Source organism: Thunnus maccoyii, chromosome 24 (genome assembly GCF_910596095.1).
Source record: "Thunnus maccoyii chromosome 24, fThuMac1.1, whole genome shotgun sequence".
Classification (NCBI taxonomy): domain Eukaryota; kingdom Metazoa; phylum Chordata; class Actinopteri; order Scombriformes; family Scombridae; genus Thunnus; species Thunnus maccoyii.
In genome coordinates this window covers 2,609,271-2,636,828 of record NC_056556.1, presented here as the reverse complement: position 1 = coordinate 2,636,828, position 27,558 = coordinate 2,609,271, and the positions used below count along the sequence as shown (strand labels likewise).

General features: G+C 37.8%; 1 protein-coding gene across 8 annotated transcripts; it reads right to left on the bottom strand.

The window, feature by feature from the left end:
• Positions 1-336: 336 nt before the first annotated feature.
• Positions 337-27,228, bottom strand: bin1b (bridging integrator 1b). Of its 8 annotated transcripts, none has more exons than XM_042404492.1 (16): positions 27,065-27,227; positions 15,745-15,825; positions 14,849-14,903; positions 13,639-13,733; positions 12,237-12,332; positions 10,243-10,350; positions 9,694-9,786; positions 8,638-8,723; positions 8,131-8,206; positions 7,968-8,023; positions 7,817-7,861; positions 7,334-7,376; positions 6,886-7,032; positions 3,148-3,201; positions 2,902-3,003; positions 337-1,885 (listed from the first exon to the last, which is right to left on the bottom strand). In XM_042404492.1, the coding sequence occupies exons 1-16, from the start codon at positions 27,143-27,145 to the stop codon at positions 1,784-1,786; spliced, it is 1,320 nt and encodes a 439-aa protein (XP_042260426.1). In that variant the 5' UTR covers positions 27,146-27,227; the 3' UTR covers positions 337-1,783. The 8 variants fall into 8 exon arrangements, with proteins under 8 accessions (XP_042260426.1, XP_042260427.1, XP_042260428.1 ...); XM_042404493.1 differs by having other exon boundaries at positions 6,886-7,023; XM_042404494.1 differs by lacking the exon at positions 7,817-7,861 and having other exon boundaries at positions 27,065-27,228.
• Between the last annotated feature and the right edge of the window lie 330 nt (positions 27,229-27,558).

The following is a 27,558-nucleotide window of genomic DNA, read 5'->3' as shown; positions in this document are numbered from 1 at the left end:
GTAAAAGTGAAAATTAAAAATTATTTCACATTAAAATGTTCATATGTTAAGTTCAAATTCAACTGTATCAACAAAAAATATATAATAAATAAATAATATATAAAAATAAATCATATATAGGCGCGCTTGATATACTGTATAACCAGTTTTTGATGCTCATGAAAAGATGCGACAAGTTTAATGTATGTCATTCAGTATATTACAGTGATCACATTGTCTAAAATGTTAATAATTTTATTCAAAAATGAAATATCCATCTATATGAAACATGTCACTCTTAATCAGTAGAATCAAAATAAAGTGAAAAAGTGGGACACATCACACAGTGACACAGCACATGTTTCATTCATCTTTAATGACACTGATTTGAACCAACAGATGGTGCATTAGTTACCACACGGACTGCTTCATTGTTCATAATTTAAAATATTTTCAGTTTCACTTTGTTGTCTGCAGGGTATTTGTTTAGACCTTAACTATTCTGGAGGACAGGCTCATCATTTTAAACCAGACAAAGGTTTAAATTTTATGTTTTCGCCTCAGCCTCTCATATAGCTGATTACGTTGTCGCAATGGACTCTCAGCATGCAGTCTAACCTTGTTTTTTTAGTGAAAAAATAAAATAAATTGTATCTCCAGATCTGATCCAGTGTTATACTTAATACAGGAAAAGAAGGTCCAGTCAAAAAAGAGCACAGAGATCCAGACTCAAATCCAAATTAAAAATGTTTAGAAAGAGTCAAATAACATACATCTCCTGTCTCAAGAGTATAGCATCTAAATCAGTGATCATAAATAGTGGTAACTAAAGAAGATGAAGGAAAAAAATCAGCAGCTGAGTTTGATGATAAGGTTTTGTATGTCATCCGTCAATGAAAAGATGACTCAAAAATCAAAATAAAACCGTATGTGCATTAGAAAACTTAAGCCACACATCAAAGTTCTGTCCTCAAAATGGCCAATAAAATAAATGAAAAACTACTGTTCCCTTTGACAATCCTAAAATCCCACTGTAAAAGATTTTGATAATGCAAGGCAAAGCCCTGCAAACATACTGTTTTATATTTGCGGTGTTCCTCAGGGCTCTAGTCTAGGACACCTGCATTTTTCAGACAATCACAGCCACATTTCATAAGCGATCCCACGTTTATCCAAACCTGGTGTCACAGTGTTTGTTGTGTTACAAAGTAAATGACGATACAATTATGTTTCATGCAAGGAACTGTGAAAAGTTCTCAAAACATTATTTTTTTCAAAAACCGATGACAATACACAACATAAAATATTTTGACATTCATACAGTACATCCATGACTTACTTCTCATTTTCAAATACTAACACACTGCTTTGTGTTTCGTCTGAGTTCAGCAAAAATGTAAATAATTGAGTAAGAACAAATCAAAACAAATTGGTAAGTTAAGTAATTTTGGGTGTATAATCTAACATCTCAAACATTTTAGATTGTGCATCATTTAGCACAAGGTTATGAGTCGGGGCAAAACCAAAGTCTCTCTTTTAACTTAACAGTTGTTTAATTTGTTTAATGTAAATTTGTTATTGAGATCATTGAACATAACTGGCACTGTTTTCAACTGCACAAACAAATCATTTGGTATCATAGCCATAGCTGTCTTTGTATTTCAGTGCTCATTTCTGATCATGTTGTTTTACATTTTGGTGTGTAGATAGACATTTAGCAATCATTCAACCATATCTTTCCCAAATAGGATATCTGGGGAGTTGGGGCAGAGGAAGGGGGAAGAATCTTTATGCAGCATTAACCTCAAACCTTCTGGGTAAAGTTCTCGGGGAAAACACCTTTGACTGAAATATCTTTATGCTGCATCCAGTGAGACTCCTTCACACCCATGAGCCAGCCATCATCCTGTAGAGAGGCAGAATACAAACTTATAGTTTCTTTGCAAAAATCTTGACAATTTCATGATAAACAATTAACTATTAAGTCAGTTAAGTTTTAAATTTAAATAACACTGAAAACACTTTTTGTCTGCCTTTCATTAAATTCATTAATGAACTCAAAGGCAGTTGCCTAATTTTGCCTTTAAAGCTAGTGTCCCATTGGGCCTTAGTATCTAGTAACACATGAATGAATGTAGTAGGACTGCAACTAACAATTATTTTCATTATCTGTTAATCTGTTATTTTGTGTATAAAATGTCAGAAAACTGTGAAAAATGTTGATCACTGTTTCCCAAACCCAAAGATGACATCCTCAAGTATCTTTTTTTGTCTACAACCCCGAGATATTCAGTTTACTGTCACAGAGGACTAAAGAAACCAGAACACATTTATTTTTCTGGTTTTGACACAGAATCGATTATCAAAATAGTGGGCTATTAATTTTCTGTCAATCAACAACATCAATTAATGGACTGGATTGTTGCAGTTTTAGTAGTTAAATTTGAATTGACACCATCTTCATGGCAGCTAAGTAATCTAAGCCAATTTCTGCGTCAAGTTCAGTTCTCTTGAAAGTTCTTGAATGAAATGTGTGAACTTGTTAGCAACCAAGCTAGCTAGCTTGGTTGCTAACAGTTAAGTTAGGATGTTATACATAGTTTTTATGTACTTCTGTTTTACTGATTCAATTTTGTACATGTGCATTTCAGGCATTTAGCTAATTCTCTTAAACAGATGGATCTATAGGGAGAGCAGCATTAGGATGAGGATTAATTTCAAGATCAAAACAATTAAAAACAACCACCTAATGTTTGTGGAACTGAATAAAAGTTACAAACACATACAGAAGATATAGAGGAGTGGATATTTTTCATTTGGGATAAGTCAAACACATAGATCTTTAAACAATAATTCCACCTAAATGTAAATACAAATATACACAAGTTTGACTGACAGTTAACCAAAGTGTTTGTAACTGACCTGTTCATCTGGGTTATCAAAGGCCACAACCAGCAAAATATCTCCCATCTTCAGCTCCAGCTCATCACCATCAGTGGAAGCATAATCATGTATTGCTTTTACCTAAGTAGAATTATTAAGGTAGAATACAGACAAAATACAAGTTTTAATTGAATATGGAACCTGTGTATGAGCTCTGTAAAACAAGAAAGTGCATATCATTATTAAAAACCAGTGTATTTATATAATGACTGCTCCGAGTCTCACCTTGTAGATGAATCCTGGAGGGAGTTCGCCATCGGAGCCATTGGTCACCGCACTCTGTGCCAAGAAATAAGCAGAAAAAGTCCAGGTGTATTATTAAGAAAGTCCAATAATACGGTCAACGTGGCTGGCAAGATGTATAATGAAAGTCTGAAGCATTAAAAAGAAAAAAGAATGAAAAGATCGGAAAGGAAGTGGGATTTTTGTGACTTTCACCCAAATTTGAGAGATCCTTGAATCCCAGGGTTTACCCTGAGCTCTATTCATGACCCCACTGAGGTCCAGCCTTCCTCCCTCTCCACCCGACTCTACCTGGGCCTCTCCATCATCGCTCCAGCCACCCTGTCCCACTTGGGTGCCGTCATCGTCCCAGTTGGGCTCGGTGTACGACTGAGCGGCACAGACGGCGTCATCGCTCCAGCTCTCCTGACCCTGAGCCGTCTCTGCATCGTCCCAGCGGGGCTGAGTGTAGCTCTGGGAGTTGCTTTCCTGGTAATCCCAGCCACCCTGAGCCTCTTCTGGGTACTGGTCTTCATCAGGCTGGGGTTCCTGCTCTGCAGCGGTCTGCTCTCGCTACAAGGTTAGGGGGTTGTGGAGCAGCGTGGTGGGTTTGGAGGCGGGAGGAAGGGTAAGTGGACGGATGGGAGGAGGATGTATTGGTGAAAGCCAGAAGAGCAGTTGGGTTGTAATAATGGTCACGACCCGGGGTTGTGTTGGGTATCAAAGCCAAAGGAAGGAGTTTTGATAAAAAAAAGATGCAGTCCATACAATGAAATAACCACAAAAAATAAAATTTAAGTGGCCTTTTCTCCTTTAAGGCTGTAAAACAGATGAACCCATTCTTACCCATGAGTCCCATGATGGCGCCTTCCGGAGGGCAGTAAGAGACAAGAAATCCAGTAAAGTGAAAACATGCAAAAAGACTTTGTCAAAGACTTTATCCTCACATCAAATATTCACGAAGCACACATGAATTCACTGTGTGTTACAGTCAATATCATTCATCAAGTCTATAGATTAATTACATACTTTCTACCATATTTTGTCAAGTTTAAGAAACATCTGGACTTCACAAATCTGCACAACTGCTTGACATCAGACTTGAGATTTACACATACAGTATTTATTTCTATACTTGTTTGTATTCTAGATTTTTTAAACATTTTTAAGTATGAGGGCAGTAAACTTTAAAGCTTTAACTCTTGAATACCAAAACAATGAGAGAGACATTTATCCTTTAGCTTTGTCTGAAATGTGTGCTCACTCGCTGCTGCTTAAAAAACAGTTTTTGCAGAGATAGTAATGTGTGAGTGAGATTTTACTTTCATTTTATCTGTTTTTTTCAAAATTAGTATTGATAGGATGCTCTTGCACTTCCCTGTTTTGTGATTTAGTCTAATAAAGTACAAATTGACATAAAAACCTTAACTAGTACGGCCTTTAGCTGCAGAAAATCTGCAGTTAAGTTGAACTTTAATTAATATGAATATATTTCAAAACAAATGTGACATAGTGTCAAAGCATTCAGAACAAATCCACACATAATTTAATTACACAGATATAATGACTGAAACCAACACTGAGGCGTTAAAGTACCAAAATGAAAGCTGAGAAGTGTTTTACCACCAATTATCTGCTAGTTGCACTGTTTTATCACACTGTGACACACTGTATATGTCTTCAGTATCATTTCAAGATACTTTTTGACTGCACGATGATAAAATAGTGCATGGTTGAAAAAAATCCAAAAGTCAACCACCACAAAAGCTAAATTCAGCCAAAGATTCCCGAAGAAAGACACCAAAAACACACCGCAGCACCAGATAAATGCATTTTAAAGCTGTAAAGACAGACGGTTGCTCCTCTATTAGGGTCTTTTTGGTTATATACCTTATCAATCACCATCATCTATCAGTCTGATCAACTTATTAGTGTCAAGAAACATGCAAAGTGAGGTTGAATGAGCATGCGTGTACAAAGCCATGCAAGGGATGTGTTTAAATTAGAATATACAAAAAGTAGACACACACACACACACACACACACACACACACACACACAGAGTAATATATTTCCTCAGCTCCAGACAGCAGCGACTGTGTTTACACAGAGTCTAAAATGTGATCATAACATACATAAACAGTTTCACAATGAACAGCTAGAAAAACTTGGACAACCTTCCCACAATAATATCTCAAAGTAATATAACACTATCGATTTGGTACAATTCATTTTGTCATTAATAACCAAAAGTTCATACACAGTTTAAGATGATGAACTCCAGTTTAAACCTCAGAATAAATAAATAAATAGAAGTGGAATTATCCAAAAAGATGGCAAACACAACAAAACGATGCATCCTGTTGTTCTAAAATCATATTTGGCTTTTCACACATTTTACTTTGCTGTAGTTCTACTTCCTGATACGATGCAGAATAAAGTGAAGGTGGGAGCTGCTGCAGGATAAAAGCTTTCTGAAGATATAAAGTTCAGTCCCTTCTCATATGTTTTGCACACTCTCTTAAATTTAAATACAAACCTGAAACTTTGAGCCTAAAATACTGAGATCAGTATCTTTTGTTGCTGCAAGAGTTTTTGTTAAAAAACTTTCAACCCTCTTTGGTTTTGTGAGGTTCAGAGTGAACTGAAGCATAATTAACAGCTCTTTAAACTCAGTGTAAACACAGTCTTCAACCCTTCAGCTCTGACAGAACTCCGCCGACCTTTGACCTCAACAAAGCGAGCGCACCCACCTCGGGAGCTGGAAATGTGACGGGCTGTAATACCTCCAGATCCCAATCCAGCAGGCTCACCCCTGACCAGGGCTCACACTGCCTCACACACACATACACACACAGACACTCAGGTTAAGAGGAACACTGTAGATATGAAGCGTCACATTCAGCAAACTGGAGCTTTTAGATCTGCAAACATTTCTCTGCGTGAGCTGCTCTGCAAGCAAAAATAAACTCAGCGGTTCATTTAAACTTCAGTGGATGTAACCGACAGTTTGTTCTGGCTGAATAAAGTTAACAAAGACCAACAGGTTCGGAGGATTTTAGAAATACTGAAGTCATGAGTTCAAATTCTCCCTCAGACTGAGCGCTAAGCAAGCTGTCACCTTGCTCACATTTGTCTGCTGAAGTGTTTTTGTATATTTACAGACGTTTTTTGCTCTTCTTTTCATCAAATTTGTGTTCTTTCACCTCTTCGACTCACCTCTAAAATTCACTTCTGTCTAAAAAAAACTGGAAAAGCATCTTACCAGCAACAATTTACTGGAAATTCAGGTACAATTTGCACTGAATTTAGATGGAAACTTACAGTAGCTAGCATCTCATACTTGCTCTCAGGTTGTCTTCAAGGTTGTTGTTTTTAGGGTGTGATGGTTTATATCATTCTTGACTTATATAATTTCACATTGATCTATTTGTAACGTGTTCTGTCTTGTTTGTCTGTAACTCTCTGCTAGTCACAGCGAGACTTTCCTCGTTACATACAGCTGAACAAAAGGAAATAAAACAAACATACTAGCCAATATTGACTGGTAAGATCAGCTCTGCAAATATATTAATCGAGTTGACTTTTCCTATTCAAACCAGCCTGTAGTTGTTTAGAGATGTTACTAAACAGAAATTCCTCTTGGTTTTCTTCTGCAGAAGATCTCATCTCTCATGCAGACGTATCTTTTTAAATCTTTATTAAAGCTTTATTATGTGGTTGTAGTACAGTCAGTCTGACCTGCGGTGTTGTGGCAGCGGATTCTGTGTTATCGTCAGCTGCTGAGGCCTCGTCCGCATACACGTCGGCAGGCTGCTGCCTCTGGTCTGGGGACGGCGTCAGTCTGGGCGGAGGCCGGCTGGGAGGAGGCCCGGGCCTCTGCACCGCCAGCAGGGGTTAAACAAAAAAAACAATAACACACGTGCACGCATGCAGAAGCAGTGAGGGAGACAGAGACGTGTTAGTACACACAACAGGACGGATGGTGGAGTTTTTCATTGTTATTCAGCTTCGTTTGAAGTGTAGTGAAGCCTTCAGTCCATCATCAGTTTCTTCTTCTTCTTGTATCTTTATTTGGGTGCTTTGTATCTACGCAACAAAGCTCAAGTTTTCATTCTCATGTTGTAACTTCATCACCAAGATTTGACTTTGTTTATACATTCACATGGACATTTTTTTTTTTTTTTACCTTTGCTGGTGAGCTGGCCGCCTCGCTGTGGTTGGCTTCCTCGCTGAGAAGAAACAGACAGAAAAAAAGACATAAATGAAGAGTGATTAAGAGCAGGAAAACAGGCAGGGAGAAAGAGAGACAGAGAGGGACAAATAAAGAGATGAGACATAAAGAATGAGTGTAAGTTATAAAAGAGAATGAGGAAAAGAGGATCAGTTCTCAGTTGTGGCCACACGAGGGCGACAATAAGCTTCTGGAGGATTCAGAGCTAAACATGCATCTAAAAAATGTTGTTTTCAAGTATTAAAACCTCAAACAACAAAAACATGAAACAGGCAGTGTCACTCCAACACAACAGCTAGAAAAACCAGAATACAGAAAACTGTTTTTGCTTTCTGTTAAATGCTTGTAGATTAATTCACAAAACAAAAATCATGCTCTTTAGATAAAAAGGAAGCATGACGATCGTGCACACTCGGCCGGCGTGCTGCAGGTTTTTACCTCTTCGCAGCATCTCCTGTCTTGGCTGCTGCAGTACCATCTTTTCTGCAGTAGGGGGCGGTGTGAGGGACATTTGTTCACTCATTTGTTCTGCACTTAAGTCTTTAAAATCGACAATGTGTCAATGAAAACTCTGTTGGGTTTCACTTACTTCAGCTGCCGCTGCTCTTCCAGTTTGGTCATGATGTCGTTCAGGTTTTGGCTGAGCTGAAGAGACACGAGCAGCAGATCAATATTACTGGCTGATCAATATATCGACTAATCAATCTGTCAGGTCTACTGGTTTAATCAATCACACATGTACAATGACTCACCTTGCTCATTTCTCTGTGGAACTTCTCCTGATGACCTGCCATGCCCTGGAATGTGTTAACATAGACGCCAACACGACTGCAATAAGGATAATAATAATGATAATACATGATGTTAATTAATAGAAACATAGAGGTAGGATTGATATACATTCTGCACATTTATACACATATAATTATATAAAAATATACACATCTCCATATACCTACACTACACTGAACACTTCTGTATATCATGAATCATCGTTAACGTCTTCCACTTCCTGTTTTGGAGAAAAAAACACCTAAAATGACGAATTAATGATAGAAAGTAAAGCTTTGAAAGTTTCTTTTATATCTTCAAGGCGTCACAGAAACAGAGCAGCTGTGAACTATGTTATAAATACATTTAAAAATCTGTAAATCAGCACTTACCAAACCAACTTAACACTTTTCCTGTTTTTTTCCTCATAATTTCAACCAAATTGCACCTAAAATTACTCAGGTAATTAGTATAGAAAAGTGTCTGACCTGTCCCACAGTGATGGAAGCTCGTCTTGTAACTCCACGTTCATCTCCTCGAAAATCTTCTGAGCTCGGCCCAGCTCCTCCTCCGCCTGCACACACACACACACACACACACACACACACACACACACACACACAATGAATATTTATATATCTTTATATATCTTTGTGTGTCTGCAATACAAAATACTTAAAGATTCCCTCCAGACATGTTTTAAGAAATGTTTGAATAATAATTTTCTGTCTGATGTGGTTTTTCCAAAGAAGAATCAATTAAAACCTAGTTAGTGATTCTTAAAATGACGCCTCCTCCTTCTAACTCATTAAAAACCCAGAATCTATGAACATGTAAATGTGTAAGTTCAATACTGGACCACGATTGGCTCCAAACTAGTTGTGATGTCACAAATCCTGCTCATAACTTCTTTTTTTTTAATGAGCTCAGAGAAGCAGATGAATGTGAAACAAACTCTGCACAGAGAAGAGAGCAACATTTTTGAGTGGAGGGAGGCTTTAAGTTTGGTTTTTCATGATCACACATACATGCAGACGAACACATACAGGGTTTAATAATTTACTGTGTAAATGATGCAAATCAAACTAAGGGTGTTTCTGTCAAATGTGAAGGTTTCTAATGACACAACAGGAATGTAAACAATAGTTTTTGAATGGGAATCAAATTATAGTTAAGCTCTCTACACATGATAAGCAGCAGCATGAAGCATCACAGCTTTCAGCCAATGAGATAACAGATCCGCAGTGTTGACAGACGGAAGACTAAAGAGCCCAATCAGAGCCTTAAACCAGAGCAAACATCATAAAAGTAGACTTTTTTTTCTTCTTCTTTGTTTTGGAGATGGAGTTCCAACATCTGCATGTTGGACAGACAATACATATATAAGACAGATCTTATAGATAAGTTGATTTTTAATGTTTGGTTTTCCATATTTTCTGCGGCCTGGTGCACATCTGCCTCTGATCCTGTGTGGAGAGCCTGCGGAGGACCAGGTTTACAGGTTTGGGGTGAGGAGGTGAGTCAGTAATGAACCAGAGTTTCACCTGGTTGTAGGAGAGGTTAGTCTGAGCCACCTGGTGGGCTGATATCAAACCCTGAGCCCAGCTGGGAGCCGCCTTCTCCAACAGGGCTGTTGGCTAACCACACACACCATGCAAGAGAGAGAGAGAAGAAGAAGAAGAAGAAGAAGAAGAAGAGAGACAAAAGGAGGTGGAGAAGACGGAAAGCAAATAAAAACAGTTCAAAACAAACGCAAACATGTTCATTAGTATTTAGTAAGTGAGAGAAAACACACTTTTAACAGCCAGTTTTACTTCATTAAGGATTAATTAAACAAATTGTAGTGATGCAGTAAATTGCATTGTTTGACTTAAGGTGGTTTGAATCGTCCATGCATCAATAATCGCTACCAGAGAGTGAATCATACCACCTTAAGTCAAAAACTCCTTTTAAAAACATTAAAAAACTTCAGTATAGGCACAAAACATATTTACACACTGCACTTACTTGCTGTCTTGAGCATTCACTCACACACACACATACACACACACACACACACACACACACACACACACACACAGAGAGATGGTTACCTTGGCGATCTTGGCCTCGTCCTTCTTCTTGCCTTTCTGTAAGGAGGCGAAGTGATGCCTGGCGCTGTCAAAGTCCACCATCTTCCGCTCGCGCTTCGCTATACGAGCCTGTTGGAGAGGTCAGTTAATTAGAGCAGCATTAATTTATAATGTAAAAACACGTCAATCAGTCTCACCATTCATCACCATGAACATTTTGACTCAATCCGCTGCTGGAAATACTCACTACAGCACCAAACGTGGATTCATCCGCCGCTGAAAATAGTCCTCAACAAATGCACTATTTCCTCCTTTTTGTTTTTCTTTTTTTAAAATTACTGCACAGAGACCAGCTGTTTTAGGAAATTACTCCCAGATAGCATCCGGATGTGGGCAACTTCAGGCAATGATGCGGCACTACTGGACTTCCTCTGGCCCACATGTAAAATAACAAATATAAACCAAATATCCCAAAACAAATGTGGGCCACCTTTGGCCAAGATCTGGCACAGTCAACAATAGTTAATGTGGGTGTAAACCAAAAGTGACTCACATATGATGTAGCCAATGTGGCCCGGTTATCTTAAAACATACCTGGGCCAGTTTTGACAAGGATACTGCACAGTCACCACTGGCTGTCAGAGTGTGAACCCACATTTGAAATAGTGAATATGCCCCAAATATTGGTATTGGGCTGCTTTAGTTAAAGATGCGGCACAATTAGTACCTGCTAATCTGGATGTGAGCCTGAAGTGGCCCACATATGATGTAGCCAATGTGGCCCAGTCATCTTAAAACATATCTGGGCCAGTTTTGGCCAAGATACGACACAGTCAGCACTGGTACATCTCGAGGCTAAGTCCTTACCACAGCGACACTACCATCAGCCAAAAGGCTTTAAACTAAGCTGCACAATAATCTGTTTATTTTAGGGTTTTTTTTGTTTGTTTGGTTTTTTAATTTTTTTTACATGCTCCTAAAATGGCAAACAGGAAGTGGACCACACAAGTGCCATCATTCCATGCAGTATGTGGGTCGGATCTGGGCCACAGCAATTCTGCTATGTGGGACAACGCTGTGGTTCAGGTCTGGTTCAGGTTTAGGGAGGGATCACGGTTTGGACACCTGAGCCGTTTGGTCTCCTGCAGCAAAGACTAATTTTTGCCTTTTTGCCATCATGCTAACTGCTAACTATCTAGCCAGGTAAGGAAGTCACCTGAACAGCATCACTTCCCTGTGGTCATAATTACAACGGCCACTAGATGGTGTAAAATGTTGTTTTTGTCAGCCTGAATTTTAGACCTATACTATTGTTTTTCTTGTGAGGACAAGCAGGACAATATTTTACTCATTTTTTATTTTATTTATTATCATTATTTACCTTTTTCTTAAATTCATCATTGTTTTATTTTTCTCTGTTGGTGCAGCTTAAAGTCTCTCTGTATATTGTATATTTTTATTGTATGACATATATACTGTTTATTATAAATTTATGATTTTAATTGTTATATTTTGTATGTCCTTTCATGTAGAGAGTTGTGTTTTCCGTGTTCCAATCATTGAAAGCACAATAAAAACTGCTAAAAAAAAACTTTTTTCCAACATTAAATACATCCATACTAATAAAAAAGATAAAACTATTGACTAAACAGGCACAGAGCTGCAAGGCTTATTGGGAAATGTAGTTTTGTAATGAAACAGGGGCTGCAAATATTTTTGCGAACGTGGTCAACTTCCCCAAATCCCAAAAAAGCCCTCAACAAAATACACAGTAATTTTCAAAATATCTTAAGTGAAATATCCAACCGAAACCTGCAAACTAAAACTCAAAATATGACTCCACAATGAAATATCCACCACAAATGAACATTTTTACACTTGCTTGAGTCCTTAAACATGAACAGGATCCTCTTTAATTTCGATGAATTTGGATGATCAACACTGGATTTATTTTACTGAGCTGATATTTGTATTGGATTTTCACACACAGACACAGAGAACAGAGACGTACACACCTTAATCTCAGGAAACTGAGCCAGGTACGTGTCCATGCAGGTCAAAGATTTGTCCGTGAGGTTCTGGTGGTAATCTAACCACAGAGTGTCTGTGTCCTGCAACACACACACACAAACAAACAAACAAACAAACAAACAACACATTTTATAAAATAATATTCTTCTTCTCACTAAAATCAGGCATCTCTTTCTATTTTCACACTGCGATGCTGCTTCTACATCAGTCCAGAACTGCTGCAGACTGTTTTCTGTTGTTTTTTTATGCAATTTCTGCCTTTTTTGCAGGTTAAAATGAGTTTTAAGCACCAAGTTAAAAAAAGAAGGTGTGTTTTTGTGTATTTTCACTAATAAATGAACTGATGCTTGATGCTTGCTTTAAAACATTTGCAGTCCAGCAGTGTGAAAGTGATCTGATGTCTCATCTATAATAAAGTCTGATCTAAAACCAAACCGAACATGTCTGCTTCCTCTACTGCAGAGCTGAACCAGTGTTTCCCACATGCAGCCAAAAATATAAGCAATAACCACCGAAATAACTCCTTTGTTTGTTTGTTTGCTCCGTCTTTCCACCTAAAGACGACAGCTGCATGGCTCTGACCAAAAACAGAGTCAGTGAGCACTTTATATATGAATTCAAGTGCATGTTTTACATTCCTTTGTGCTGTTTTAGGGATTCAAAATGCTCCGGAAAAATATTTAGAGACAGGAAACAGATATTTGAGACTTTCTCTGCACATGTAGCTTCAACACCAGGGAACATTTTGGAGCTTCTGATTTATAAAACTGCAATCGTGGCTCTTTTGTTCAGACATATATTGAAACCTCTCGGATGTTTTGCCATGAAATGTTGTATAGATGGTTAGTTTAGTACTGTGGGAAACACTGGATGCTTTCTGCATTTACCTCCAAGTTAATGTCCATCTCCTTCTCTATCAACTCCTTCAGGGTGGAAGGAGAGAAGCATGCAGTTAAGAAAAAGAAAGTGTGTTAGCAGTTAGAAAAAGAAGGAAAAGACACTCAAGAATGAGAGAATGAGTGAAAGTCCCTGATGCAGATGATGCATTTTAGTCCATTTTATTCATTTATTTAACATTATTTGTTTAGCTGATTCATTTGTGGAAGAAAATGTTTATTATTTCATTAGAAAAAGGCTTTTATAACAATAATATGAACGTTATTCTTTATTTTTCTAGACTGAAGTTTGAAAATGGGACATGAGAGTATCTAAGTATATAGTATATCTAGTATAATTTATATATATCATGTGAATGGATTCTCACTCATTTCAAGCTGAGAATAGCTGAGGTGAAAGCGGAGACACAGTAACGTAAAGAAGTTAAGATGAAGACTTGTTTAACCGTCAGCCTTACATATGAATATGCTGTTCGGTGTTCACACTCACCTCCGCCAAGGCGTCTATCTCCTCTTTGCCAAACCATTCGGGTTCGTACATGTCAGCCAGACAGTCCTGCAGCCGCCGCGACGCGTCGTGCATCGCTGAAACACAAACACACAATGTTTCTCTCTCTGTATTTTCTGCTGATGGTGTTATCTTACAGATCGATCTGTAGTGGACACATGTAATATCTCTTTGCTGCTCGTCTTTGTGTACATATATGTATTTCATTTATTTATTTAGTGAGTCTTTTAGATCTGTATGCTCTCATGGATGACCCTTCAGGGACAATAAAGGTTCTTGTATCTTATCACAGAGTTAGTTCTTACCTTCTTAATGATTTGTTGGTTTGGAATCAACTGGGAAACATTGTCAAAGCAGCAAATAACAACATTTCATTTGTCTGTCTTCATTCTCCTTGTTGCTTGCTCGTCTTCAGTTGTCGTATTGTGTTTTTATTATGTTCATGTTTAATGTTTTTGCATCTTTATGTTCCTCTTGTGTGACAATTAAGGTCTAAACTACACTGAAATAACTGAGCTGTCACTTTGTGTTAGATTTAAAGGGTAATGGTATTTTTCTTGTTTCAACAAACTTCATGAAAAGACCAAAACTGTGTTAGTATGTCTTTCCTAAGACTGCTGGCCAGTTTTTAGGAAACGTTACTGAAACATGAGGAAATAGAGCATTTGTTGGGGACTATTTTTGGAGGCGGATTAATCCACATTTGGTGCTCCAGTGAGTATTTCTGGCAGCATGTGGGAAGGAACATGTCACCCACAGAACCATCTGAGGAGTCGTCCTTGGAAACTGTTTTGGAAAAGGGGGCAGGAACTTTCAAAAAATACTTGGCAGGTGATTGGATGAACCATCCGTCTATCACCGTCTTACCTTGTGAGGCAGCTGAGTTTCACCAGATCACGAGGTCACGCGAGAATCCTCATAACTTGAAGCCTGATAAAATGGATTCTGGTGTGATGTTGTGATCTTGTGAAACCCAGTGTAGCGAGTTTTTAAGAGTTTTTGGACAATAACGGAGGTCTATGGCAGAGAATAAAGACGTATAAGATATAAAAATAAAAAGGAGTAACTACACCCAGGCTGAAAGTGCTGCCAGTGCTGCCATCTAGTGGTGACTCCTGCATCCCATTACTGCCATGAATGGAATCAATATATCAGAACTGAACAGCACATTAAACACACCGTGCTCGCTTACTTTTCACTGCTGCCAGGTAGGCTTTCAGGTCTTTCTGCAGTTTGGTGCCTTCACCCTGAAAGATCAAGTGAGGAAGATGAGCGTTTGAGAGGGAGAATAAAAGACTTAATCACCAGGAGGGATAATGAATAAAAATAATAACAATGGAGGAGAAGATAGAGTATTGAAAACTAGAAGTAAGCCTTGAAAAATGTCCGAAAAGTGAGAAAAATTGGAAATATTTGACTTGTTGCCTCATTTCCTGTCAGCTCTCTCTAATAAAACCCCAAAATATACTTTAACTAGAAGAGATGTGTACAGTCAACATGGTTTATTCATCTTGTACTGTGCTTAACTTTAGTGGATCGTAACATATCTGGTATACAATTAATCTGCAGATGCTCCGGTTCAAGATGACACCAAACTTTTCTTTGGATGTCAGTTTTTGAGCCATGATAAAGGTCAAAAAAGGCTGCAACAGTAGGTAAGTCTTGTTTTTAGCCTAGCAAGTTGCTGGAAATGCCTTTTCTATGTCGTAATACATATCATAAAATGGCCAGGAATGGTGTTATCAAATTGTTTTTTCAAAAATGGTAAATCACTGCAACCACAAGACGTCTTTGAGCGTAAAGTCATAAATGTGCACAGAAAATATAACGCTGATGAGTCCAGTAGTGTTTGAGATTAGCTGCAGACAGATACACACACAACCAAACGTCTGGCGGAGATTATAGTTAAAATATTTTAACATATTACAGAGAAACAATCGTTCAGTTATGTGTGAACCAGCTGCATTAAAAAAAGCTGAATGTCTTCAATCTTTTCACTGATTTTTTGACTTGCTTCAAGAAGAATTAAATGGAATTAAAGACACAAATCAAGATTAAAACTGTGTGATGAAGATGAGAACGACTGACCATCTGCTTGTTGAAGTTGGCCACCATCTCCTCGAACACAACATCTCTGGTCTCGTCTGCTTTGCCGAGTTTCTGCAAAACCTGCAGAGGAGAAAAGTAACCATGAATTTCACTCCACAAAAGCTTCAGTTGAACATTTTTATTACGTCACACACCTGAAAGTGAAAAGAACAATCCGACTTTTGAGGAAATCCCTTTGGAAGCCATAAGAAGAATAAGTTTTATCTCTGTTCTCCTGTCATTCATGGAGCTTTGTTCAGATCTATAACTGGAGGCATGTATCTGTCTATTTTCAGCCTGTCAAAGCCGTGTGTCTCCCCGACGTCTGCGGTTAACACCAGCTGTGTGTGTGTGTGTGTGTGTGTGTGTGTGTGTGTGTGTGAGATATCTTCAGATATGAAACTAAATCCCTTAATTTTAAAATGATAAAAAGGTTTTTTTTTACAGGATTTAAAGGGAGCAATAAATGGATACATTTATAGATTGAAATAAGTAATTTTTATGAATTTACCCATTAATCATGATAAAATTGAGGTGTTTTTAATTGGATTGTAAGGGGACAATTAATGGAATGAAATAAATTAAGATATTTTTTATAGATTACTTGCATTTAAAGAGTATTTAAGGGAAGAAAAAAAACTTAAAATGGACCAAAAACCACCTTGAATTTATACCTTAATTGGCCCTAATTTACCAATTAAGGTGAAAAATAAGTAGAACATTTTTCAGGGTAAATTAAGAAGTAATTGATGGTATTTTAAGGGATTATGTTTCACTGTGATAGAGGTCAAAGATCAAAGCCTCAGTATGACAAGAGAAATCCAGGATTAACAAAATGTTTGTCAGTGAAAACCTCATGACATGAAAATGATCCTGACTTTAACTGGATGCAATTTCTTGTTGTTTTTTTTTGCATCTAATCTGATGCAAAAACGGGAAAAGTTCACGGAGGAGCAGGTCGTCCTTCAACATATTGGAAAGCATGAAAATCAAACTGGAGATACAACGTTGTCACTGAAACCCAGTTAACTGAGAGCGAGTTTCAGTTCAGGTTGAATCAGATAAAGAGATAAATAAAGAAACTTTCTACTGCTGCAACACGACTGTGAAGATTTATCGTTTATCACTGAACAACAGCTCAACAGAGTTTGATGGAAATCCACATAAAGATCTGTGTGACGAGTAAACAAACATGTAGCGACTGATGATAATAATAATATTTCACTTGGATATTTGTTGATGAATGAAACCAGCTGACACTAAAAAACAGCATTTTTACCACCTGCTGCAGTTTGACAGCTGATATAGATTAATGTTCCACCTGAACGTCATTGATTTGTTGTTTTTGTTATTGGTTTGGTCCAGTGATTGATTGGTCCAGACCAGAGGATGAAGGTGTGATCAATCCCAGTCTGGGTTCAACTGAGAGGACGTAAAATCACCTGAGTGGGTTTCTGTGGTTGTTTTAAAGAAATTGTTTTTAGCTTAACGTTCATGTTTTTCATTGTTTTTAGTCCCCCAAAAAATAACAAACTAGAAATTCAAGGTTTTCATATTTTAGGAAAATAACGACAAAACAATTCACTTTTTCAAAATTTGCAGTTTTCTTTTACCGCAATTTTATCATTTTAATTTTTTTTATTTAAATTTGTGTTTTTTAGATTTTCAGATTTTTAAAAATAAAAATAATAATAATAAAATACTTTATTCAAATAGCACTTTTCAAAAACAATTTAACAAAGTGCTTCACCGACATAAATTACATTTACAATACAATTCAATACAATCAAGAAATTTAAATAAATAATTAAAATCTTTTGAAAATATGTATTTTAATTTATATATTTTAAAACTCATTTTATAGTTATTTTCTTTATTAGTAGCTTATTATTAATTAAGTTTTATTATTTTCATACATTTTTCTTTTTTTAAAGTTTTATATTCTATATTTTTTATTTCCATGTTATTTATTTTAATTTCCTTTATATTTTCTAAAATTAAATTGTACTTTAATAGTGGATTTTTTTTATCACATATAATTATTTTTTATTTTATTGCTGCTGTATTTCTATTTTTGAGGATTACACTAGTCTGCCTGTATTGAGCAGATTTATTCTGTACTTCAGTTGTCAGATTTGAATATTTTAAATAGTTTTGGCACCAATTTAAAGTTCAGTTTCACATGATATTTAATCTTTATTAATAATGACATGTGTTTACTTCACTGAAGTTAAAACGAGCGGCGTGGACTCGCGCAGGTGACGGAGGGATAAAGAGAAAGAGAAAGAAATCGAGATTTTGTTGTTAGTCAGACAAGGTCAGCGGCTAATCTGATCAGATGACTGACTGCAAGCACATGGACGAGCCGCCATCGCCACCACCTGCCGCCCTAATCCTGTGACAGATACACAAACCAGCAGCAACACCACGGCGGGGACTTCCCCACTGCTGCCACACACACACACACCTGCTCGCTGCCAGAGTGTCATCAGACTGAAATATCTCAACAACTACTTGATGGATCACCATGAAATTTAGTGCAGACGTTCATGCTGCCCGGAGGATGAATCCTACTGACTGTGACGATCCTCTGACTTTTCCTTTAGTGCCACCGTGAGGTCAAAGTCTTCATTTATTCTGTCAAATATCTCAACAATTATTGAACTTATAGCTGTGAGATTCGGTTCATGTTCCTCACTCGATTCAAAATACTACAACAAAAGCTGCAATTTGAGGCAAACAAAGTACATATTTACAGTTCAAGAGCATCTAAAAATACAAATATGACGATGTTAGAAAGAGTTAAAATACATGGGGATTAACGGTAGTCGCCAACAATATCCAACAGCAGCACAGAGACACTTGTGAAGGTTCATTTATCAGTTATTTATCGAGGTAAAGTGAACATTTATTGGTGTAAATAAAACCAAACTTTGCTGCATTAGTTTGACATAAAGGCCTGAAACATATTCCTGATGGTGTTACGTTAAAGCAGTCAGTTGTTCATCATCTTATGGGATCTTTGTGTTTTGTCAATAATTTCAGGGCTGTTAACAACAACTTGTAGTCGGTTCTTGTTGGATCTAGATTAAAATACTTTCAATAAAAGAGGAATAAAATATTTGCTGCTGAGCCTTTGACACAATAACATCTGTATTTTCACAAAATCTCAATCTGGCATCTGTCAAGTTTTTGCAGGTCTGGACAATTTTAACACTTAACTCACGAGTGTAAAAACTGTCCAGATCTTGTAATTGACATTTCATACAGGAGCCATCGGCAGGTCTCTAAAACGTACCATGTGTATTCACTCGAACCTGACGGATATCAAACCAGATACGGTCGAGTTTTGAGTGAGCTGTGGATGTGTTTGTCCCACAATGCAACAGAAACAAACAAGGGAGAAACTGCAAAAGTAGACGGCAGCTTTATTCACCTCGTAGTGTTCAGTCTGCTAGAAACAGCAGGAAGAAAATCAGCATAAGACGAGTTGTTTCAGTTTAGTTTGAGACGAGTAGTCGGCTTCATTTGTTCCAAAAACATTACAGTGTGATATATACTGTATTTATTATGTACTGTATAGAGTTAGTTTGCAGTATGGATTTGGAAAAAAGTGTTAGTCTTGTTAATGTCTGTTTCAGGTGACCTCAAAAGGAAAGACCTCAAAATTTTAAAGGCTTTTTCACATTATTGAAGTCAGATTTAGACAAATACTGACTGTTTTATTTAAAGTTTACATGACAATTGTGCAAAAAGTCACAAAGCTGACAGTTTAAACATCATGTATGAGGTCAGACTTTTGCATTTTTGTGCACATGTACTGCAAAACTCCCCAAAAATACATTAACTTAGTGCAGCTTATTTAACGACTTAAGTGAAATATAGTCAACAGACAGACAGACATAATAAATGTCATTATTATTATTGATTGAGTTCAGGTTGCAAACTGAATACCTTCGCTGATAATTTGATCAGTTGTATCTATTAAAATCTGGAGCTATTTTTGGACGTCGCAGCTGGTGCATCCTCTGCATTCATTGTGTGCAAGTCAAATGTTTCACGGTGCATTCAGGTGACCCTCGAAATATCAAGTGAGATCATGTTAAATATTACTTATTCTGTAAAGTGAGGTATACAGGAACATGCTTGAGTGTGTGTGTGTGTGTGTGTGTGTGTGTGTGTTCAGAGCCGCCTGTCACCCACTGGTGTTCAATTTCAACCCCCCAAAAATACACCCAGCACACACACACACACACACACAGTTTGTGGGGTATTAAGAGCGATGAGGAAGAGGCCCAGGAGGGGGCTATAGATAGATACACCCTCCCTACACACACACACACACACACACACTCATACGTGAGCCCCACCCACAGCAGTGAGGCATGCTGGGAGTCCTGGGAGGGAGGGAGGGAGGGACAGGTGTGACAGTGGAGCTTCAAGGTTTAATAAGTTTGGATCCAAATTACAATACTAATGTTTAAGAGTTATAAAAATAGTCATATTTGAGCTTTTAAAACAGATTTTTTTAAAGACTGTGTTGAGCTATAAGAGAATAAGATTGTATTTTCATGTATTTGTATAATCAATAAGCTTTTTGTGCTTTTTATTCTATAAGTTTTGATGTTTCCATGTGATGCTACTTTCTACATTTCAGAGGGAAATATTGTACTTTCTACTCCACTACATTTATTTGACAGCTTTAGTTACTTTTCAGATGAAGATTTGACACAATGGATAATATAACAAGCTTTTAAAATACAACACATTGTTAAAGATGAAACCAGTGGTTTCCAACCTTTTTGGCTTTTGACGTCTTACAAAAAGCAGTGTGTAGTCGGGGTCACATTTCACATGTCTATGAGTTGTTAACAGCTCCACCAAATAGTGATTTTTCCCTCTAAACTTCTCACATGCTTTCATTTCAATAAATGTTCAAATGATCCAATATTTCAGCAAAAATCAAAGATTAGAGAAAAAAGTCCAAAAAACTGAAAACAGATTTGTGTATCAGAACTTTGTTTTTTCTTCTTTCCTCTCCCATTAATCATCTCACCACCCCTCAGATTTATCTGGTGACCCTTTGGAGGGGCCTCGACCCCTAGGTTGGGAACCACTGGACTAAACTAGCTAACTGTATATAAAGTAGTGTAAACTAGCTCCACCTCCAGCAGCTACAACAGTAACATGCTGCTCTAACACTGATGCTTCACTATTAATAATCTAATGATGTCATATATAATAATATATCAGTCAGAGGGACCAAACCACTACTTTTACTGCAGTACTTTAACTACATCAAGCTCATAATACTTATGTACTTTTACTGCAATACTTTAACTACATCAAGCTCATAATACTTATGTACTTTTACTGTAGGAGGCTTTTTCATTTCTTCCTCGATCCAAACTCTGAACTGCCTTTAATCTGTTACTATATTAGTGATATTTTGATGTTGGTATTACACAGTAATACCCTAAAACTGCAGTATTAGTTAGATAGCTAATGATTACTTTCATTATTAGTTAATCTGTTGATATCCTGATATGTACATCTATATAACCTGATCTGCACTTCCTCTGCTACCTGCCTTTGAAGTTGTTTCAGTTAGAGGTCATATTAGCTCAAAAATACAAAACATATATGAGAATATTTACTGAACTTCTCTAAAAGTGTATAATAATAGGATAGGAGCAGTTTGGGGAAACATTTTGGGTAAAAGTGTAACTTAAGGCAGGAGGTGAGGTGAAGGGGGGGGTCAGGTGGGGTTTTTTGTGGAGTCGAGGAGGAGGAGGGTGAGACCTTTGGGTGCTGGGAAGGGAGAGGTAAGTGTCATGGGGTCCTGCCTCTTTGACTCCCAGCACCACACCGGGTCTCCAACTGCTTTCTAAAGGGCATCCACCCTCCACCCTCCCCTTCCTCCTCCTCCTCCTCCTCTATCGCCTCACTCATCCGGATTCCAATGGGAGGAATGTTCCCAGCATGCTCTCCGATACAACTGACTGGTTCACAAGCGGGTGACATTACATCACTATGACAACCACGGCGGCAACCGGACGAGGCTGCTCTGAATCAAATTATTACTCAAAGTGAAATTAAAGACGTCTGCATGTTCTGACTCTGAACTTCATCATCAGGTTGTGACTCAAAGCATTCAATGACAACAAAAAGATGCTTCCTAAGGTGTCAAATACTTGTCTGGTGTTTGCTCCTCTTCCTCCTGCACTTTTCTGACGTCAGAATTCGGACTGTTCTGTCACTTTTCACGTGAACAAAGCTGCAGCTGTTTGTAAAACTTCTGACTTAACTAACAAGTCGTCCAAATTAAACAACGAACTCCAGAACGACACATAGAAGTTATTGACGACATCATCCGTCTGTGTCTTCATGTCATGTGATGTAAGTTTAGGATCATAGTTTTGGGTTAAAATGAATATTTTCTTAGGAGGGTAAAAATCTTGAATCGTGGTGGAAAACAGGAACCAAACAACCCGACCTTCCCTACGTGGAATCTGTCGCTCTGTAATAACGTCACCAGATTTCCTCCTTTGCTCTCATCATAATTACTACAGCAACCAGGAGCACATGTTGTTTTGGGGTAGTTTTCATGGGAGGACAGTCTCAGCTAGTTTGTTTTGAACATACTCTAGATTTAAGCACAGCACAGTTGTAATAGATGGACGACAAAATGACGTCTAAAATACAGCTGAAGCTAATACGAGTCTTTAAAGTCTCATATTAGCTTTGTTTAAACTTTAGAGGTTAAAACAGAACAAGAACTGTGGATTTTAACCTCCGAGATCTTTTTACAGCCAGTCTGAGCAGCAGGAATGATTACAGCCACCAACACATATACAGGCATGTGAGTACTGTATCCTGTAAAGTCATGAGTTTGGATCACAGCACACAACAGACTGTCAACCTGTTAACAGTACAAACCTACCAGTAGTCTTTACAGGTGATTTTAACATCACTGCTGGTTGTTTTTGGTCATTTTCTGTAGCTTACTTTAACTTTTTTTAAATTTCTGCACACATGTCACACGTGACATCACTGCTACCTGAGATGTCACATGTTTGTCTCAGGTTCAGAGCTCTCACTCCTAAAAGTTGACCAGACTTTGTAGTGAAAATGTTCACACTATAAAGAAATAACAGCAGAAAAAGCCAGAATTTGGTGGAAAGGAATAATATTAGCAGATAAATAATCATTTTTCACATAAAAAGTCATAAAATAAGTAGAATAAAGTCTTAATACTGATACGTCATGATATTTTAGGAGAGTCATGAAGCTCACAGGTTAGTAAACAGGAGCACGCTCAGTGCAGATTGATGACATCATCTTCCAAAGTCTTCCTGCTTACAGGAAAGACGCTAAAAAAGTGACTGTGAGTCGGATGAGATGCAGGTTTGGAGGGTTGGAGGGCGGCGAGCCAGCAGACAGACAGCTGAAGCCGACTGAAGCTCCCCTCCTCCACCTCCGCCGGGCCGTCAGTAGGAGGAAGATGATACTCTGACCTTCCTCTTTACTCCGAGCGCTCCGGCTGAGAGGCTCAGTATCGCTGCGAGTTTGTCAGACTGGCTGTCTGTGTTAAAATCACAAGTTTCTATATTCTGCAGCTGCATTTTCCTCAAGATAAACGTCCATGAAAGAGCAGAAAAACATTAATTTCAAGAATTTCAAGGCTGAAGCCAGAAAAATAGAAATACTGAAGTCCAAAGAACTCGCTCCAGTAACCAACCAAACTCTTAAAAACGTTGGAGTATCTAAGAAAAAAAATCACATTTTGAAAATGTTATTGATCTATTTAACTCTTAAATTATATTTTCTGTTGCTCTTATCTCCCCACATTATGGTATGTTGCCAGCAAAATACTAAATCTCTTCATTTTTATTTAAATGAATTTAAAAAATCAGCCTTAAATAGCTCAACCTCTTCTTTATGTCATAAATCCCACAAATTTCCAGAAATATTTCCAAAAACATGATGACGGTGTCCTAAATTGTCTAAAATCTCCCTACATTATGATACCTTGCCAGGTTTTATGTAATTCTTGTGTAAAATACAAAATCTATTTCATTTTCATTTAATGTTAGACTAAAATTTGCTGGTTTTTTGCCTAAAAATTGTCAAATTTAGCCAAATATTGTTATACTGAGCCTTAAAAAGCTCTGCATGTATAACTGCAGGATGTAAACTTCTCTTTATGTCTTTATAAACCTCCCAAATATCCAGAATGACTCTTTAAAATACCTCTGACCTCTTTTTTCCAGAACCAAGTAACTCTTCTCTGACTTACATACAGTCTTCTTTCCTGCCTGGTTACTATTTTCTTTCCTTCGTTGTCGGCAGCACCGAACGGATCAAACTCTCTGATTCACCACATCTGAAAAACTGAGTCAGAAATTCCCAGAATTCCTCCTGAAAACCAGCTTCACTCCTCATGTCGGTGTCATTTTCCCACATTATTAACTATCATGTGAACGCAGGATGCATATTTTTGCTGCTCATGTTAAGACATTAGGAACGTTCATTCAACAGCTGCTGTTCAAAATCCATTCAGCAGCAGGACGACACACCAACAAAAATAAAATTAACATAATCTGAGACTCAATGACAACATTCACAGTTTATAAAGTTATATTTATCTGTAACTCATCACTACAATCCTAAAAACTCAACATTATCTTTAAGGAATAGTCAGAGTGAAAGAAGAAGACGGAGACAGCACGTGGTTAGCTTAGCTTAGCTTAGCTTAGCTAGCTTAGCATAAAGACTGGAAGCAGGGGGAAACAGCTAGCCTAGCTCTGTCCACAGTTTAAAAATACACCTACTAACACCTCTAAAAATCACTGATTAACACCTTCTTGTCTCGTCTTGTCACCTTCGTCTTTGTTTAATCTAAAACAACAATTTGTGAGTTACGTGCTGCAACTATTTCTAGCTAAACAACAGTCGGTGAAGCTTCCTGAAGTCTTAGATAGTAAACAAAGAAGAAAAAATCAAAATGCTGCTTTAAATGGGTGTTGATTATTTTCTGTGTTAAAATCAAACTTCTCCACAATCTATACAGGTGGATTTCCTCAAGATTAACATTCATGAAAGAGCCAAAGTCCAGTCACCAACCAAACTCTTTAAAACTTTATGAATATTTAAGAAAAATCACAATTTTAACATTTTATTTGTCTATTTACATATTAAATCACATTTTCTGTTAATTGTATCTCCCTACATTATTAAGTATTATGTAATTCTGGTGGAAAATGCAATTTTTTATCTAATTCTGGACTAAATTTAGCTGTTTTTTACCTTAAAAACACTCCAACACACTACACATTGTCATTTCATGCATCGTTATTGTGAAAAATATCGATTAAAGCCTCTATAACAACTAAATAAAAGTATAAAATGACTTGAAAAGAAGGAGATTCTGGAGGAAAAAGACGCCCGCTGGTGAGTCTGAACGTCTAATACACTGTAGTTGTTTTGAAATGAAGCAGTTGAATATGTGCAGCTGCCACCAGGAGCTGATATTCATCTGAGGAGTGTCGAGGAAGAGGAGGGTTAGAGTTACCAGTTTGATCCCTGCTGCCTGTCAAGGCTCCATAAACAGCCACGTGTCTTTCTGACCACACAGCACAAAGACAAGCGAACTAAAAACAATAAATATATAATTTAACTGCCAGAGACTCGGCAGACGACTGACTGACAGCGTGAGGTGATTAGAGGGTAAAACCTCGGCAGGCTTAAGCAACAAGAGTGATTAGGACAGACAATAATAACTCAGTCGCAGAGAGCTGGACGCACACGCTCGATCAGGTTGCATTTGGTCATTTTTAGGGCTCCTTTCATACTCAAATACTGCATGCTGTCCTACATTTACACTCTTAAACTCACAGGTTAGTTTGCAAATAAAGAGTCTTCTTTTAAAGTGGCATAAAGACGGTTGTAATCAGAGAAAAAGCCTCATTTCAGCTCAATAACAAGCTGTATTTTACACATTATCTGCAGCGTTTTCTCCTGTTCTTTCTCCTTTATTTCTTGCTTTCCTTCCTCTGCTTCTCCGACTGTTTTGAAAGCATAAAAATAGCCTCAACTGTATGAGGATTTCACATATATTTACTTTGGACACCTGCTGGTATAATTTAACAATAATCTAAATAAAAGTTTGAAAGTTGAAAACAGGATTTTGACATGAAATTGAATATTTTGATGGATTTGAGGACATTTTCTTGCAGTATTGTAGTTAATAGTTAAAACTTTACTTTCCTTTGCTTCCCAGACTGACCAGAAATCATAAAAAAATCACCCAAAAATGGAGACATGGTTTTCACACAGCAGCCAAATTAAACTCGACTCTTCTTCAATATGTATACTTTTGCGGTGGATACGCTTTGAAACTTTAAAAAAACAGGACTTTTGACTATTTCAATGGATTTCAGGACTTTTTTTCTTGCAGTATTGTAGAAGTTAATACATTCAATAGAAAACACAGAGGAGCTACTTCACTTTCTTTCCTTTGCTTCCGAAACTGATCTGAAGACAAAAATCCTTTGGATAATAATACTTGAAACTGAGTATCTTTAGATGGATTTGAGGACTTGTTCTCTGACTTTAGATGCTACAGAAGTATTAAGAAGCAGTAAAACATATGATATGGAGGCTCTACTTGTCGCCCTCCAGTGGAAACACTCAGACACAAACCGGCAGCTGGTTGCAGGTTCAGCGTCTTGCTCAAGGACACTTCAGCTTCACACTTGAGTCTGATATCAAACTATGATACAAGAATCCCTTAAAATACAATTAATTCATCCTTAATTTACCCCTGAACGCCTCAGTTTAGATTAAAGTGTCCTGAGAGAGGTCAATTAATTCATTTAAAGCTGAAAAAGTAGAATTTAAGGGGCAAAAATTAATCTTTGAGGGTAGAAGTTTGTGCTGGTTGGTTAATTTTAAGGAGATTTTAAATTTCGCATAAAAGTCCATTAAAAAGAGCAGTTAATTAGTGAGACTTTCTTCTTGGTTACACATGTATTCAATATCCCTTAATGATCAATTTAACGTTTCTAAAGGGGATTTTATTTAAGGGATGTTAAATGTTACAGACCTCACATTTGGAGTTCAGGTAAATGTTAATCTACATTTTAAGGGGATTTTTACTCCTTAAAACTATGAATAAAAGCCATTAAAACGTCTTCATGTGTTCTGGTGTCATGTCTAGGTGAAAAGTTAAGGGATTGGGTTTCACAGTGACAGAGGAGGACACGGTGTCCCGCTGCCATGCGAGCTGATCAAGCTGAATGAAAACTTTGCTCCGTACCTTCTCCTGCGCTCTGGTGAGCCTCTTCTGGACGTTGATGGCCAGTTTCCCGGCGGTGACCCCTTTCCCTATCTCGGCCATGTCTGCGCGGTGTGCAGGGCTCCCCGGCGGTGTCAGGACCAGCGACGAAGAGGAGAGGACGGAGGGGAGAAATGTCGTCGAGAGAGAGGAGGAGGAGGAGGAGGAGGAGGAGGGGTGGTGGTGGAGGGGGGGAGAGGAAGGTGAAGGAGAGAGAGCCTCCGGTGCGTAAAACCCACTCCGGAGGGCGACTTGGCTCGCTGCGCGTAACTCTAATCCCGGTGACAACTTCTTAAAGGTGCAATGCGTAATTTAATCCGGTTTATGCGTAACAAAACAAAAAAACAACAACAAAAAGCAGGTGGAGTTTGGACGAAGAGCAGACGCGCAGATGCGGATATCGTCCGGTTCTCGGCTCTCACTCTTAATTGATGGAGCCTTGAGCTGGATATGGAGAGATATTAGGTTTCCTTCTC

Coding starts and splice junctions, on each gene's coding strand:
- bin1b (XM_042404492.1), bottom strand. CDS start 27,145: ATGGCCGAGATAGGGAAAGGGGTCACCGCCGGGAAACTGGCCATCAAC. Junction 13,734..14,848: donor CTACCTGGCAGCAGTGAAAA/GTAAGCGAGCAC, acceptor TTTGTGTTTCAG/CGATGCACGACGCGTCGCGG. Junction 3,202..6,885: donor CCGCTGCCACAACACCGCAG/GTCAGACTGACT, acceptor TTCTTGGCACAG/AGTGCGGTGACCAATGGCTC.